Genomic DNA, 16662 nt, shown 5'->3' on the forward strand with positions numbered 1-16662 from the left:
AATAAATAGAAGGCAGCTTGAAAGAGCAGTCCATCAAAAAGTGAGTATCCATTTCACCTCGCTGTTATCTGTGGTATATTTCGAGTAGTTGCAAAAAACATTAGCCCAGTTTTCTTTTAAGTAAGGGTAAGTCCTTAAACTGTAATGCTGGCAGTAAGCAATCTGTTTGTTTTCCTGATTGTTAGACGAGCTCAAGTCTGATCCTGACCCTAAATAAAACAACTTTGACACAGTGGCCCTGGCAATTGACCTTCTCAAAGAGTTACTAAGAAAAGACCAAGTTCTCCAAGACTGGGTTGGCCCTGATCCCTCTTGGCATATTAGCCACACGATGATTGTTCAGATATGCAAAAATACTTTTCTCCTCTTTTGGAAAGTGTGACTAAGTCAACTATGTACCCTTTCCACCTGTATCATCATTCAGGGATATCCTGGGTCTTTTGGCCCTGAACCCTATCAAAGGCATCTTTGCTGCAGTTCTAACAATCATCTCCAAGACAGAAGCAATAAACCAACAACTGTTTGTGTTGATAATAATTTGTTTAAATTAATAATTAAGTTGTCCCCAATGCCCTACTCCCTCCAGGAACACAACAGTCATATATTGCTCAGGAACCATAAGTCATGTAGAACACTGATGAACTATCAGACGGGGGCTGGGCTGCCTTTGCATCTGGTTTGATGAACCAATCAAAAACTGATTAGCACCTTTGTTCAAAGGGGATGCTGATTAATCAATTACTATTGATTGTGAGCTTGGCTTAGCTCTGCAGCAGAGACATCTGAAGGGGAAAAAAAAAAAAAAAAACAACCAATAAAAATTGAGCCGCTGTCATAGTGTTTAAATTTATTAAAACAAAATACATTATTTTTTATGAAGCTGTCTTGAAATGGGTCACTGAAGGGGAGCGTATTGATTGAGAAAGGATGAACTTCTCAAATTTCTGTAGCCTAGAGACTGAATTCAATTATAATACAAGACAAACAGGTTAACACTAGTCTTAAACGGTCCATCAATAAATTAGAGTAGGTGTTGCACATTTAATGCTAAACTGAGGTAATGAATAATATTACCAGCCATTCTCTGCTGCATCGGGGCAGAAATTTCAGCTGTCCCATAGTATATATAAATGTTATATACTGAATTTCCTTCAAAATAATGATGATCTTCTTCCCTCCTTGTCCTCATTCACCAGGGCTACCTCAGTTAATGACATTTTCATAAGGAACATATGGTGCTCCACCCCCCCCATCCCCCACCCCCGCCCCCAGCAAAGCAAGTTGCCCTGCTGATCCTCCTGTTTAATCTGCATTAAAAAAAAGTTTGTGAATAGTTCAGTGATTTGATTATTGGCAGACCTTGGGAGCTTTTCCAGTTCTACTTTAAATCTTTTCATTAACTTTTGGGGTGTTAACTTTATTGATGATGGATCCACAAGAGTTTTGAATTGTTTTATCAATTACATCTGCTGTTTCCTGGTGACAGCTGGTGGTTATTGCCACCCATGTGGAATAGAATAGCTTTAAGCATATTTATCCTTCTATTTTATTTTAAAACTTTTAAAAAATGTCTCCAACTGCCTCTCTCCCTTCAGCCATGGAAGGACCCTCGGGGACTGTTTAATGGAGTGCTGTGGTAAATACACAGTGAGCCCCAGAGAAGGGCCCTCCAGCACAATCAAAGAAACCCATCCGTCTTCTGCTTTTGAAGCAAAGGCACTGACAAGAAATTCCAGAGCTGTCATACTTCCCCCAAAGATGTTTTCACCTCTTGCCCTACAAATCAGAAAATGATCTGGAAAAATCCTACATCTCCTTCACAATTCACAGAAAACCACAGATGGAGGGCAAATTCTAAAATGGCATGGATAGTCGTGCCTAGGAGCACTGGTGGCACTGTGGTGAAAGCATGGGGCTGTTAACCAAAAAATCTGTGGTTCAAACCCACCATCCGCTCTGCAGGAGAACCACGGGGCAGTCTGCTTCTGTAAAGATTTACAGCCTAGGAACCCTATGGGGCAGTTCTACTCTGTCCTATAGGGTCACTGTGAGTCGGAGTTGACTTAATGGCAGTGGGTTTTAAGCGTTACAGAGGAATCTACATAAACCAACTATAGTCTCCCAAAAGAAACAGGAGCTCAAAATATAGTCTAAATTTAGATCATGGCAGCACTTGGATCCAGACTACTAGCTCTGGGATGAGATATGGATGTCTGTGGCCATCTGGTTACTGTGAATGCCCTGAAACCTGGCCGGGCTTGCTCAAAATGCGTGTAAGGAACTATCCATAGACATAGCATTTCAGGGGGTAGGGGGCACTTTCCTAACTGGCCTCCACCTAAAATGTGGCCCTGATTTGGTAAACAAGCTGCTCCATTTCCATTGTAGAATAGTAGTAATGATAACAATAGTGACTTTTTAAAAAATAGCTCAAACTTTGGCCCATAAATCCTAAGTACTATTTCACTTGTATTTGTTGAGTGCTTTACAGGTGAGAAAGCTTTTTCATGCATATTAATTATCTAATTTGCCCTTTATTCATCCAACAAAACATATTGGAGCTTCTTCTGTCTGCTAGGCTCAGGGCTGGACTCTAGGGATACAGCAGGGAGCAGGGCCAGCCAGGAGCTGAGCAGCTGAGAATCTCTGTGCCAAGATGACTCCTCTCTCAGAGCTGTAATCTGGTGACAGGCTCGAAACACAAGATTATTTCAGATAATAACTGCTGTAAAAAAGTAAAACTAGCCAAAATGAATGTGAGTGACTGGGCCTGGCAGGAGGAGGGGGCTGGGAGGCTACCTTGGAAAAGTTCATCAGGGAAGGCCATTGGTACAGAAAGACTTGAGGGATAAAAAAAAAAAAAAAAACAGCCTTGGGGAGACTGCCATGAAATCCCTGTGAGGTTGTTAAAGAAGGGTTGTGAGTCTGGTTTTTACAAATGAGGAAATAGGCTTGAGAGATGAAGTGACTTAAAGGACAGGAATCCAAAGTAGAAGACGGGTCTGTCTGCCTCTACAGGAAATAGGGGCCTTTGATTTAGAAGGGTTATCCTTCTCCAGTGAAATCCATAGCTCCCTTTGCTCTGGAATCTTCTTTCTTGGGAATCCTTTTCCTCTTGGTCCCTTTTCAAACTCATCAACTCAGTGTGTACCTTCAGGAAATAAGTAGGGGAAGTCAGCTCTCTGCAGTCTCTCAGGCTACAGCCATGTGCTAAGTGACCTGGAAGTGTTCTCTCCAGCACTCGACCAAGCCCTTTCTTCTTTCCAGAACACCTAAATTCTGATGTTTTCAGTGCTGTTGTCCCCATTGATTCTCCTAAATTATGGGATCAGTTTCCTCCTGAGGTGGTCCTAAATGCCAAGGAAAAGTGATAGGTTAGAAAAGGATGAAATATGTAGGATCTCTTATTTTAAAATTCAGGTTTAGACAAGGCAGCAGGTTGAAAAATTGTATTGGGTCTAATGCCAGTTTGTTCATGGTTTCCCACAATGTGAGGCTGAACTTCCTGGTATTGCTGATCTTTCACATAATCCAACATGTGACTTTTTCCCTCTATGGGTTGGAAGGAGACCATCAAACAGAAACTTCTCCTCCAAACGAAAAAGGGAGGCAGGCTACAACGCAAAGTGAGAATCCCAGTTCTACAGGTTGGACACTGCTTTGGGGTGACTTCACCATGTTCATTAATCCATCCTCCTCACACCCCCCAAATGCCTAAGGTCCACTGAAGCATCTTTCTCCAGAGAGAGATTCTAGTGGGAAATGTATGTTTGGAAATACTATATAACTCCTCCGTCTTTATCAGATGTATACCCCCTCAAGGAAAACGCTGGGATCATCCTCAGTGCCTTCCTGCTGCTTAAAATGGAAAAGGCAGTCAAACCTCTCTGTCCTTGTTATCAGATAAGTAGAGGGACTCATAAACATGCCTCTGGGTCTCTCTGGTGATGTGAAATGCCTTGGGAGGATTTACATCCTGAGGCATAAAAGTCATTTCCCCTGTTGGTTAAATTAACTAAATCGAGTAACTTGAAAGGGGAAAAAATCATCACTAAAACAAAACAAAAACACTCGTTGTCATATTTAGTTAACAGTGCTTATTTAATATCCTGATACTCAAATGGTATACCCGAATGATAACTTGGACGAGCTGGCCTTCAGCTGCCACACCCATGAGCAACAGCAGGGCCCTTAGTTACTACTGTGTGTTGATTCTGCATAAACAAAAAGGGCTTGATGACTTCAACTCAGCAAGTATCTATTGGGCATCCTACCATCTGTGAACAATGCTGAGTATGTAGTACAACCCCTATCCCCAAAGAGCTTTGGGTCAGTGAAAAGCATGGGAATGAAGCCTTTCCCTGAGCTTTAAAATGTTGTTGTTGTTGCTGTGTGCCATTGAGTCAGCCCCAACTCATAGTGACCCCTCTTTGGGTTTCCGAGGTGGTATCACTACGGAAGTAGATTGCCCAACCTTCCTTCCAAGGAGTGGCTGGTGGGTCTGAACCACTAACTTTTTGGTTAGCAGTCAAGTGCCTTAGGCATTACACTACCAGAGCTCCTGAGCTTTGATATAATGGATTGAAATTTGGCAAATATCTGTCCAGAATCTCTGATTTGCTTAGCCCTGAGCCACAGAGGCAAGGCACTCTGATGGCAGCTGTGGTTAAAGCATGGGCTGCTAATCAAAAGACTGGTAGTTCAAACCCACCAGGAGAAAGATGAAGCATTCTGCTTCCTTAAAGATTTACAGTCTTGGACCCCCTACAGGGTAGTTCCACTCTGTCCTATAGGTTCACTATGAGTCAGAATCAACTCGATGACAGTGAGTGGGAGCCAGATAGGCACTTTCATACTCCACAACACACTGATCCTTCCAAGCAGCCCTTTGAAGTATATTACTATGCTTACTGGCTCAGAGTGGCTGATTGATTTGCCTGAAGTCACACAGAAACGTATTGAAGCCTAGCTTCTAACCTAGATCTGTCTACAAGCCCCATGCACGTTCTATTGTCCCAGGTACGAGACGAGAGCCTAACTCTTCCTGCATCCCCTGTTTGGGCCTATTCCTGGGGAACAGCTATAGGCAGTAACAGTCATGGCGATGCCTTGAGAAAGCTCTGAGTCCCAGTCACTGAGTAGTGACAGCATACAGCCAAAATCTGTATGCAGTACTTCTAATTTAAATGCACGTTTATCAAGCTCTGGGTGTCACGATGATGATCACTGCAGTTTTCCTTTAAGTAGCTTAACATAGTCCCTTTGAAATGTTAGTATAGTTGCAGTTACATTGCTAGAATTAAATGCAGCTGAAGGGTAGAACTAGCTGCCTGGGATGCTGTATGGGAATCTTCATAATTTTCTTCCCTTACATTTATTCCTTCCCTCCCACTTTCTACAAAGAGAGGAAAGAAAGGTTATGCAGCATAGAGGCTAGTGTGCTCCAATATATATTAACATCTTAATGGGAAAGCTGTGCATGTACTGTATACATTTACTACTCTCTGACAAGAGGGAATTAAATGTCAGAAGGATTTGTAGCATCTATAATTGAATTGGTGCTGAGAAAAGCAAATCTTAAAGAAGAATAACATATTAGGATTAGCAAATAATGTGGCATTTTGTCAGCGCATGCCATTCAGTTTGTTCCCCTTCAGTAATAAAGTTGTGCTGCTTAAAATGCACACTTATTTTTGTTGCCGTAGATGGGAGCACCAACAGGTGATGAGAATGAGTAGCTACCTCTCTCAGATGGTGCCAGGTTTTCCAAGTTCAGATTTTGTTTTTACCTCAGATTTGGAAAATCCACTGTCTGGCTTTTTATTTGTTCCTAACAAGAAGTAGCAAATGACATCATAGTCATTAAGCCTGCTGAGATAGTCTAATCCCTACAGCCCTGGGAAACTGGAAGCAGCATCTCCTTTAGAAATACCTATTCTAAGAGTTTTTAATTAAACCGACGTGTCCAACAGGATCTCAGTCCATGAAAGAGATTAAGACTAAACTGTGTGACAGAAGTGTTGCAAAAATTCAACAATTCTAACTTTTTCTCCAGTCATCCATGAATGAGGGAATTGGAGAGATTGAGCATTTGAATTGTCCAATAAATAGAAATAGGAGGACTCATTCTAACAGAACAAGGGGTTGCTGCATGGTTTAAAATCAGGAAAGGTATGTGTCAGGCTTGTATCTTTCACCATACTTATTCAGTCTGTATGCTGAGCAAAGAATCTGAGAATTCATATTATATGAGGAAGGTGGCATCAAGATTGGAGGACAGGAAGACTCATCAACCTGTGATATGCAAATGACACAACCTTGCTTGCTGAAAGGAGCTCTAGTGGTGCAGTGCCTAAGGCACTTGAATGCTAACCAGAAGGCTGGCGGTTCAAACCCACCAGCCACTCCTTGGAAGGAGGGTTGGGCAATCTACTTCCTAGTGATACTGCCTCAGAAACCCAAGGAGGGGTCACTATGAGTCAGATCCAACTCTACAGCAGTGAGTTTGCTTGCTGAAAGGGAAGATCACTTGAAACACTGGTGAAGATCAAAGACTACACTCTTCAGTATGGGTTACACTTCAACATAAAGAAAACAAAAATCCTCACAACTAGGTGAATAAGCAACATCATGAAGAATGGAGAAAAGACTGAAGTTGTCAGCAAGTTCATTTGACTTTGATCCACAGTTAATGCCCATGGAAGAAGCAGTCAAGAAATCGAACAATATACTGCATTGGGCAAATCTGCTGCAAAAGCATTAACAAGCAAAGCTGTCACTTGGAAGACTCAAGCCATGGTATTTTCAATCACCTCATATGTATGTTAAGAAAGCTGGACAATGAATAAGGAACACCAAGAGCTGATGCTGTTGTGATGGTGTTGGCAAAGGATATTGAATATATCTTGGACTGCCAGAAGAACAAACAAATCTGTCTTGGAAGAACCACTGCCCAAATGCTCCTTAGAAATGAAAATGATGAGACTTTATCTCACGTAGTTTGGATGTTATCAGGAGGGACCAGTCCCTGGAGAAGGACATCATGCTTGGTAAAGTAGAGGGTCAGTGAAAATGGGGAAGACCCTTAATGAGATGGATTGACACAGTGGCTGCAGCAAAAGGCTCAAACATAGCAACAATTTTGAGGATGGCACAGGACCAGGCAGTGTTTTATCCTGTTGTATATAGGGTCGCTAGACTAGGAACTGACTTGACAACACCTAACAACAACATTGCATTTGAACTTCTCCCATGGTTTGGGTATTAGTTTTTAAGACAAAATCTGAGGTAGTTTGTAACCTGTGAAAAGTATAAATAGGTGCATTTAAGAAGATCATATAACTCCCTCCAAGTTTTGCTAAATCTGCTTTAAAGCCTGGGCTGGGAATGTTTTGAAAATATTAAGGAAAGCCAGCTCAATGTGGATGTAATGCTCTGTGCCTTATTTTACTGTATATCCCTATGTCACACTTCTACTGCTTCATAGGTAGAAAACATGATGTCCTTTCAGGAAGGACTGATCTCAGACCCTATGTAGCCCTGGGCTTCAAAGTGTGCAGGCTGCAGTTGCAATGAGGCGTCTGCTCAGTGATTTCCTCTGCCAAAGTCCCTATTTGCCAGGAGCTTGTCTAGGATATACTAGCCATTCCCTGGTTATCCATGGATCCCTGCCTCTGGCAACAGAGCCTTCTAGGCTCATCACAAATCCATGATTATGGCATTCTCATGGCAGTTTGTGTTGCATGTCCCATGCCAGGTGATAAAGTAGCCATAGAAACCAGGATCTGTTGTAGAGCCCTGCTTGACACGGCAGCAGGTCTGCCAGAGTGCTGCATCAAGGACTCCTGCAAGTAATTAGAGGAAGGGAGACAAGTAAAGAAAAAGGAGTGCCCTAAAGGGAGGAGGAAGCCAACTCAAGTTCCACTAGCAATCCCCTTCCTTGCCAGGCCTTAGAGAACTACTGCCTTTAGAATCCCCCTTCATATTACCCAGGAGGAATGGACCAGGCAGGGTCAACTGGCCCAGGGTAAAGAAATATGAAATGGACTTTCTTTGAAGTTTGCTCTGTCCTTGCAGTTTCTAAGATGCTAAAGGGAGCCCAGAGTGGTGAAGTTATGACCCAAGCAGTAGTAGAAAATTTAGCATTCTGCAAGCAGCTTGGAAACTCTCACCTGGAGCCAAGTTGTTCTAGCTTTTTGCCAAAAGAAAAGCTAACTCATGAATACTAAACAACTCATCATGTGTCTGCCCTGAAAGAAACTTCTGGCACCCTCAGAGCCATATTAATGGCTGCAGAGTGATAATACAGGCAGGGAGGATTATAGCACAATTATGAATTGTGTTGAGCACCTCCCAACATGTGCAACATGCACCTAAAACTCACTCATCAAATGACTAGGCCTCCTTGCCTTGAGGTCACATGTGAAAGAATTTGGATACGATTCTTAACCCCAATTGGGCTGTGCTACCCAAGCTTGCTTGAGTCTTCAAAGTTGGAAGAACCTTTATGTTCTAAGCATCTACCAAGCAGAAGCATGGCATTGATTTTTCAGGATGATGAGACAAAGCTTCATCCCAGAATATGAACCTTATTATACCTGTTACTAAGTGAAAGGCACAATTACAGTCTCTTCAACCCAAACTCACTGCCGTCAAGCCGGATCTGACTCATAGCGACCCCTCCTTGGGTTTCCGAGGCAGCACAAGGAACAAGAAAACATTACCCTCTAAACTAAAGGGATGTCCATTTGCCTGAACACTGGGCATGTTTAGACGAGCTTTATGGGCACATGTTTATCTTTCAATTCAGAAGCTGTAGCACCTGTGGAATTCGGCTCATTGGCTTCTTTCTCTGGCTCAGATGGGAGCCAGCAGTGTGAAAGGGTCCGACCCTAAGAGGAGCAAGAACATTGGTTGACTTAGACTCTCCCAAGTTTTTCATTTAGAATCATTTCTCAAGAAACTAGTCAGAGCTCTTGCCTTGTGAGTAGAATCAGACAAGTGGCTGATGGGGCTTTGTCGAAGCCATGCTCCTTTTGATAGTCTGTATTTCCTTCAGTTTCCAGTTTCCATCCTATTCCATTAGCTCTGTGCCTCTTTGCATAATGTACTGTGCCATTGCTTTATATTGTAGCCACAGCAGTTCTTATCCTATGTGAACCAGCTTTCACCATAAGGCCCCCACCCTTGGGCCAGTCCAGAGCACTGTAAAAATTCCCACCCATCTCACATATGGAAACAAAGGGAAAAAGAAAGATGAGTCTGGAAGCAGCTCTGCTCTTCACAGGGGAGGTCGAGCCATGACAGAGACACCAGTGAATGGGCACAACTCTATTAATACCTCCCACAGTAAACCCAGGAGGTGGGAGGGGGGTGGGAAGAGGCGTGAAGCACTCATAACCAGCAATGTTCCCTGTAAATTAAACATCAGTTACCTTCTGTGTCCATCTGCAGTAATTGAAGGCAGGAAAAATATCTCGGTGATTAAGTGGTGGTAGTAAACTTTCTGATCAAAGTATCAGAAGATAGCTGAAGATATTACCCTTATAAATAAGTGTCTATAAAATATGTATGCCCTTGAGGGTGGGAAAGAGAACTAGAACTGTGGCATTTAATTTGGGCTAAGTGCAAGGGGTGGAAAAAAAGCACTGATCATATTTAGCTTAGTTCATGGGGAGCAAAAGTCAAATGAATAGTTTTGGCTCAAGAAATTAATCCCACAGATACATGCCCTGTGAGGATTTTTGTTTTTTGTAGAGGTTTTTTTTTGGTTATTGTTGTTTGTTTTTCTTTATCACAGAGCAGCTCTGTCACTGGCTTTCACTTCTTCGGCTTCTAGACTGTTCTGCATCTAGGCTTCGAGAAGGTCTTTTAACAGTGGACAGGAGAGTGCCTTTCCCCAGTGGGTTAGTCTATGTCTGGGACAGCTTCTCCAAGCTTCTCTCTGCTCTCGGTCTTCCCCCATTGCCTCTTGTTCTCACTTCCTCCTCTGTTCCATATCTCATAACATTTCATTTTCTTCAACCAGTTCTAAGACATACAGAGTTAGTTGAAAGATGCCTCATTTTTAGTAGATCTGGAGCTCATGGCAATTGGAAGATTAGTTAATTCTCCTTCCCACAAGATGCCTTATTTTGACAGCTCCTTCAGGAAAACACATCTTGTCAGGTTTCTGTCACTTCTGTCCCCCTGTGAACAATTTTGATTTTGTGACTTTGGGGTGAGAGTCTCCAGTGTGTAAAGGCACTGTCCTCCAGAAGACCCCTGTGTCCAACAGCACCCCACAGGGAGCATTCCCCCATCAACAAGCTCTGTTGTCTTTAAGAAGGAAAAAAAAAATTCATGGCAGAGTTGCACCTTGTTGACATGACTTTCAAGACGGTGGAAGCTGTAGCATCTGCAGTCGGCAACACTTTTGGCTGAGAAGGGAGATTCCTCTCCACCACGTTTCAAGTTGAGCTTATTAGACATGTTGCTAGAGGGGCTTGCACATCATGCAGCAGGCTATTTGGCTGTGGTGCACTCTGCCTCCAACCCATCTCCATTCTTCAATTAAACTCCCATCATCCTGTTGTCCTGGGTGACCTGCTGCTGCTGCCACAGATTTGGTATTTCTGTTTGCATTTGGTTTTGGAGGTTTTTGTTGTTGTTGTTGGGTTTTTTTTTTTTTTTTTTTGGTTTTTTTTAGTCCTTTCAAAGGTAACTTAATGAAACACTTTAAATACTTCAGTTTTTAAGATTTAAACTCTTTTAATTAAAGCACTTTTCATGGACCCCTCAGTCACGAGTTATTTCCCCACATCCTTCAGTACTTAATCTCAGAGCCGAATTGGAAATATCGATAGAAAGTGTAAATCATGCCCTCCTGCTGAAAGCGTTGTATCAGGTTTCGGCTCAAAAGAGCACCATTACCTTTAGCTGTCACGGATCTGTACACTTGATCGATAAACTTCAAATATTATTAGAGGTGGAGGCTTCAGAGATTTGCTCTGTTCTTTGGAGAGAGACAGAGATAAATCTTTCTTAAAAATTGACTTGAATTTGCACTCTCAGTCTTCCTGGTGAAATGCATTTCTCTTAGGCGTCCAGCAACTGCAAGGGGGACAGATTTATAGGCCATGTGCTTCTTGTACTGAAAGATTTAAATGGTAAATCCTTCACATATGACTTCACAAATCATGTAAAGTTAAAAGATTTTTACCGTTTCTGTTGCTGCTGTGCTTAAATTGTAAGGTACAGCTAGTAAATCATTTTAATGGAGGTGTCGTACTTGACTCAATAAAAAAAAAAAAAGACAATGGTTTAGCTTCCATTCCAAAATGTTAATGTATTAATCAACGAGAGAATAATTGTTTTTTACTACATTGTAAATCTTGGGTGCCATTAAGATTTCAGCAAGGGGTGATGTAGCCACATTCCTAAATTAAAATTGTTTACACTGCCATACATCCATTCTACATCCCCATAGCTCATTCCGGGTTCATTTTGGAGTTGTTCCCCAGCCAAACATGTCGTTCGTCAGTCGGAAGAAGACATCCTGAGGGAGTGATGCTTATAAGAGAAAATTAATTGCATCAAGAGGTGTTAGATAAATAAAATAAAAACCGTCTGTGGCAATGTACAATTATTCCTTCCTGTCCTTTTTGAAATAGGTTTTTAGGTTTTAGATCAAGGCTTACTCCCTCATACATCCTAAATGTAGCAAACATGTTACTTGCCTTTAGTCTTATAATCCTTGTTTTATCCCTAGGCAGCTGTGGCTTTTGAGCTCCTTACTTTTCCTGTGCGTATAAGGAAGTAAGTCACTGGGCATCTAAAGAAAGGTGTTCTGGCGTCCCCGCCACAGCTCCAGTGATTGCCTGAAGGTGCCATTTGGAATGCCCTTAAATAGCTAGGTCGGTGTCCTTAATTAGGGTCTGCAACTGGGTATAGGCAGAGTGAATTCTGAGACTAGGTCAGGACCAGGTAGACTATTTCTTCCCTCCCTGCCTCCCTAAGCTCGTTCCATGTGCATTAGTGTTCCTATGTTGCTTATAATGAAATTGCCTCGTGGGGAGAACAGATCAATTCAGCACTGGACAGGTCAGTCTGTTCCCTCTGTGTAACCTGATCCATCTAGATTGTTCTCTCTGACTCCTTCATTAACAAAGTAGGCAACCTTCTGACCCTGGAGGCAGTGTCGCCAGGGCTCCTGGTGTCTTGTAATGAGCTCTACATCCCTATTCCTCTTCTGATTCCAACAGATTCTCGAGCAGGCGAAGAAGGTTCAATAAGGGCAGTGGATCACGCTGTGATCGGCGGCGTCGTGGCCGTGGTGGTGTTCGCCATGCTGTGTTTGCTCATCATTCTGGGGCGCTATTTTGCCAGACATAAAGGTAAGCAAGGTGCTGTGGGAGGCAGGAGGAGGCTCCATGTCACCACAGCCCCTGCATTTGAGACTTTGCAAGATTGTCCTTGATAGGCACTTGGGTTTATGTGACCACCCAGCCTGTTTGATTCCTGTAGCTGAGAGAGGAGGGAAAAAAGGAAAAAAAAAAAAAAAAAAACAGAAATCTTACCAGCTGCTGATTAGGACTCTGAGAGTTGATGAGCAGCACTCCTTGATTTGGATTTTCTCTAAATATAAAGCTTTGTAGATTTGTTATTCTACAATCCGTAATTGGGGATAGGGTGGAAATTCTAAAGTAGGGGCTGGCAGGCGAGGTGTGGTGTGAAATCCACAGAGACCATCATGGAAAAGGCTCACCCAGAACCTATGTGACTGGAAGGCAGGTAGGCAGCCCTGCTGCCTGACCCCAGTACTCAGTGTAACCTGGTCACAACATCAAGAATACTTGCTTGGTTTGATGTGCCCAGGTGAAAGAAAATCCTTTTGGCTTAAACGCCACATAAATAATGTATTTTTAAAATTATCAGTGCAATTGATTTAAATTGCCATTAATCATCACACTTATCAGCTGTGCAGTCTGGATGGGCAATCATCTCTTCCCACACTCCTCCTCTCTGCCCCATGCTGCTCTGATCCTCTTCTCCCCTTTTGGTAATTTATTCTTCCTTTTCTTTGTCCGCCCTTGTCTTTTTCAGTTATTTTTCTCAAGCACTGTGCAATGAGCTTGGGGGATTCTCATGTAGTATTCATTCTAGGCACTTGCATCCTACTTGATTTTAGAACTTGGGTTAGAGGGAAGGTTTCTTGAGAGCAGCAAAGGAGGCCTGGGGTACTTGACAACTGCCTCTAGGATACCAACGGCCCCTCTCATGCGTAAAACAGTTGGGGACTCAGGGAGCTATCTGTACTTCACCCTCTGCCCACACTCAGGAGGCAGTCTGTTTAGGCCATGACTCCCAGCCTCTCTCTGTTGTGCTTGATAGAGCCAGAAAGGTGAGGCCTGGGCCGAAGTCTGGGCCGCAGCTCTGGAGGATCGGGGAAGAGGGCCGTGTACAGTACTCTGGGAGAGGGGGAATCCAGGTCCAACAGGAGAGTGTTTGACTGCCAGCTTTCTCAGAGTTGTCACTTTGAAATCCTGAAAAGATAGCAAATGTATCAGCCTTTCTTAAAATTTAAGAGTTTAAGAATATAGTATATACCAGGAGGAGGGTCATTTCACTATGGCAGGATAGTTGAAGCTCTACTTACGTCCTTGTCTTTCTCCATTTAAACTGTGGGACTTGGCGATGAGAGTATCACCAACTTTGTAAAGTTTTGTTTACTGTCATGATAAAGTGGCTGTGCCAATTAGCAAATCCATGAATCCGGGTCCAGGTTAGAATTACATTAGGAGAGAGAGTCACTTGTTCAGTAAGACAGGTCCTAAACCTTGTTAAGAAGCTCTGGTGGAGCAGTGGTTAAAGCCTTGAGCTGCTAACCAAAAGGTTGACAGTTTGAACCCACCAGCTGCTCCGCCAGAGAAAGATGAGGCATTCTACTTCCATAAAGATTTACAGCCTTGGAAACCCTATGGGGCAGTTCTACTCTGTGCTATATGGTTGCTGTGAGTTGGAATCGACTCCATGGCAGTGGGTTTGGTTTTAAGCCTTGTTATCAATCTGGATACTCCAACCTCAATCTCAAACTCCACTCTGAAATTAAAGGCACAAGAAAATCAAACATGCTTGTACAAGTTCAAGCACATTCTCACTTACGACTTGGCATTACTGATTCACAAGGGCAGGAGACTGGTTCAAAGAAACGATTTCAGATGATGCCAGAAGCATCACAGGGGCCCTAATTCATTTATTGGCTAATTGCTCTTCCTTGCTTTGGTCTTTAACCATGTATGTGCTCATAGCTGGTCATTGGTCCTGGGTGTTTACTGTTTACACGTTAGTCAGCAGCTCTCCAGCTTCCTGCATTTTTAGCTCCCACTCACGTCTTCTGCTGACATCCTCTGGTCATAATCACTGCTCTAATGTTTCATTTGCTGAATTATATCGCAGCGGTTCTGTTGGAGTGGTGCCTTTGGAACCCCCCGGATCCCCATTTGTCTCATCCAGCTCCCTCTCTTCTTCCAATTGTTTTTTTCCCCTCTGCTGCCTGCACACCACTTCGGCTGATGATGGCCATAAAGCAAGTTGCCATCTCTGTACCACTTTACACAGAGGCCATCAGACAGTCACGGTGCTTTACCCCTTCATCTTTCAGGTACATACTTCACTCATGAAGCCAAAGGAGCCGATGACGCAGCAGACGCAGACACAGCTATAATCAATGCAGAAGGAGGACAGAACAACTCTGAAGAAAAGAAAGAGTACTTCATCTAGATCAGCCTTTTTGTTTCCATGAGGTGTCCAACTGGCCCTATTTAGATGATAAAGAGACAGTGATAATGGAACTTGCGAGAAAATTCGTGTGTTTTTTTATGAATGGGTGGAAAGGTGTGAGACTGGGAAGGCTTGGGATTTGCTGTGTAAAAAAATGTTCTTTGAAAAGTACACTCTGCTGTTTGACACCTCTTTTTTTGTTTGTTTGTATTTTTTTTTTTCTTTTTTTTTTTTTTTAGTTATTTCTTCCTACCAAGTCAAACTTGGATACTTAGGTTTTGTTTAGGTAGATTGCAGAAAATTCTGTGCCTTGTTTTTTGTTTGTTATGTTTCTTTTGCTTTTCTTTTTTCCTTCCTTTGTGTACATTTCTTTTTTCCAAAAAATTTTGGAATTTTTTTTTCCAAAATCTCCCATATTGGAATTTGCCTGCTGGGATTCCTTAGAATCTTCTCCCTCCTTTTGTTATTGTTATTTTGACTTCCTTTGGTTTGCTCTTAAAATAACTGCTTTCTGTTCAAACTTCAGTTTCATAAAAGGAGAACCAGCACAGTTTAGATTTCATAGTTCAGAATTTAGTGTATCCATAATGCATTCTTCTCTGTTGTCGTAAAGATTTGGGTGAACAAACAATGAGAACTCTTTGCTGCTGCCCATGTTTCAAATACTTAGAGCAGTGAAGACTAGAAAATTAGACTGTGATTCAGAAACTGTTCTGTTTGCTGTGGAACTACATTACTGTACAGGGTTATCTGCAAGTAAGGTGTGTCACAATGAGATTGAATCTGTCTTTAATTCCGTATCTGTAGACGGCTCAGTAGAGATACCCCACGCTATCCAGAAAGGTTTGGGGCATAAAGGGCTCCTCCTTTTTCAATGCCCTAAACAGACCTGACAGGTGCAGTCTGTTCCTTTTGTATAAGTGGACAAATCTGAGTTGCCACAGGAGGGGAGTAGGGAGGGGGGAAAGATAGTTCTGCTCTGGTTATTTCTGTTCCAAATGATTCCATCCACCTTTCCCAATCGGCCTTACTTCTCACTAATTTGTAGGAAAAAGCAAGTCCACGTGGTGTGCGAATGACTGAATGGGACAGGTTTTCTTATTTTTTCTCCTTTGTGCTTAGTTAGAAAGGCAGTAGGATGTGGCCTGCATGTACTGTATATTACAGATATTTGTCATGCTGGGATTTCCAACTCGAATCTGTGTGAAACTTCCATTCCTTCAGATTTGGTTTGACAAAGGCAGGAGGCACAAAAGAAGGGCCAGTATTGTTCTCAAACTGGTCAGCCGTCCATCTCAGTTCTCGAAAGGTCAGAGCAGAGGTGGAAAAACAGCATGTAGGAATTTTCAGTTACTTAATCAAGACTCAAATGTGAGTGTTTTTATCTTTTTACCTTTCATACACTAGCCTTGGCCTCTTTCCTCAGCCTTAAGAACCATCTGCCAAAAAATTACTGATCCTCGCATGATGGCAGCCATAGTGCATAGCTACTAAAAATAAGTTACCTTGAACATATCTTAGATGGGGAGCCTTGGGAAAAGGTACAGGAGTCAAGTGACCATTTGCTTTTTTTTTAACAAAATGTGGGGATTTTCATTGGACCGTCTAGGAAATCGAGAAGTAGTCCTGAAGGACAAAAACTAAACTCTTACCATATGTTGTGGTAAGGCTCCAGACTCCAGATAACAGTCCCTATGGAAAGATGGCATCAAAAAAGATAGATCTATATATATATATATAAATATATATTATATAACATTTTCAGTGAGTAATTTTGGATTTTGCAAGGTGCATTTTTACTATTGTTACATTCTGTGGAAAACTTACGCTGATTTATTTAAGGGGAAAAAAGTGTCAACTCTTTGTTCTTTGCAAGCGTGTTTATTTTTCTTGTCTTTATTT

At 42.3% G+C, this 16662-nt stretch overlaps 1 protein-coding gene across 1 annotated transcript in view; it reads left to right on the top strand.

Annotated features, from left to right (window-relative positions):
- Positions 1–14760, top strand: part of CADM1 (cell adhesion molecule 1) — a 403293-nt gene extending 388533 nt beyond the window's left edge. The window contains exons 11-12 of the mRNA XM_007936507.2: positions 12243–12374; positions 14642–14760. Coding sequence (XP_007934698.1) covers positions 12243–12374; positions 14642–14760 — 251 coding nt within the window. The remainder of the gene's footprint in view (positions 1–12242; positions 12375–14641) is intronic.
- Positions 14761–16662: the final 1902 nt, after the last annotated feature.

The sequence above is a fragment of the Orycteropus afer genome, unplaced genomic scaffold, assembly GCF_000298275.1.
Source record: "Orycteropus afer afer isolate SDZICR_OR568_19922 unplaced genomic scaffold, OryAfe1.0 scaffold00036, whole genome shotgun sequence".
Classification (NCBI taxonomy): Eukaryota; Metazoa; Chordata; class Mammalia; order Tubulidentata; family Orycteropodidae; genus Orycteropus; species Orycteropus afer.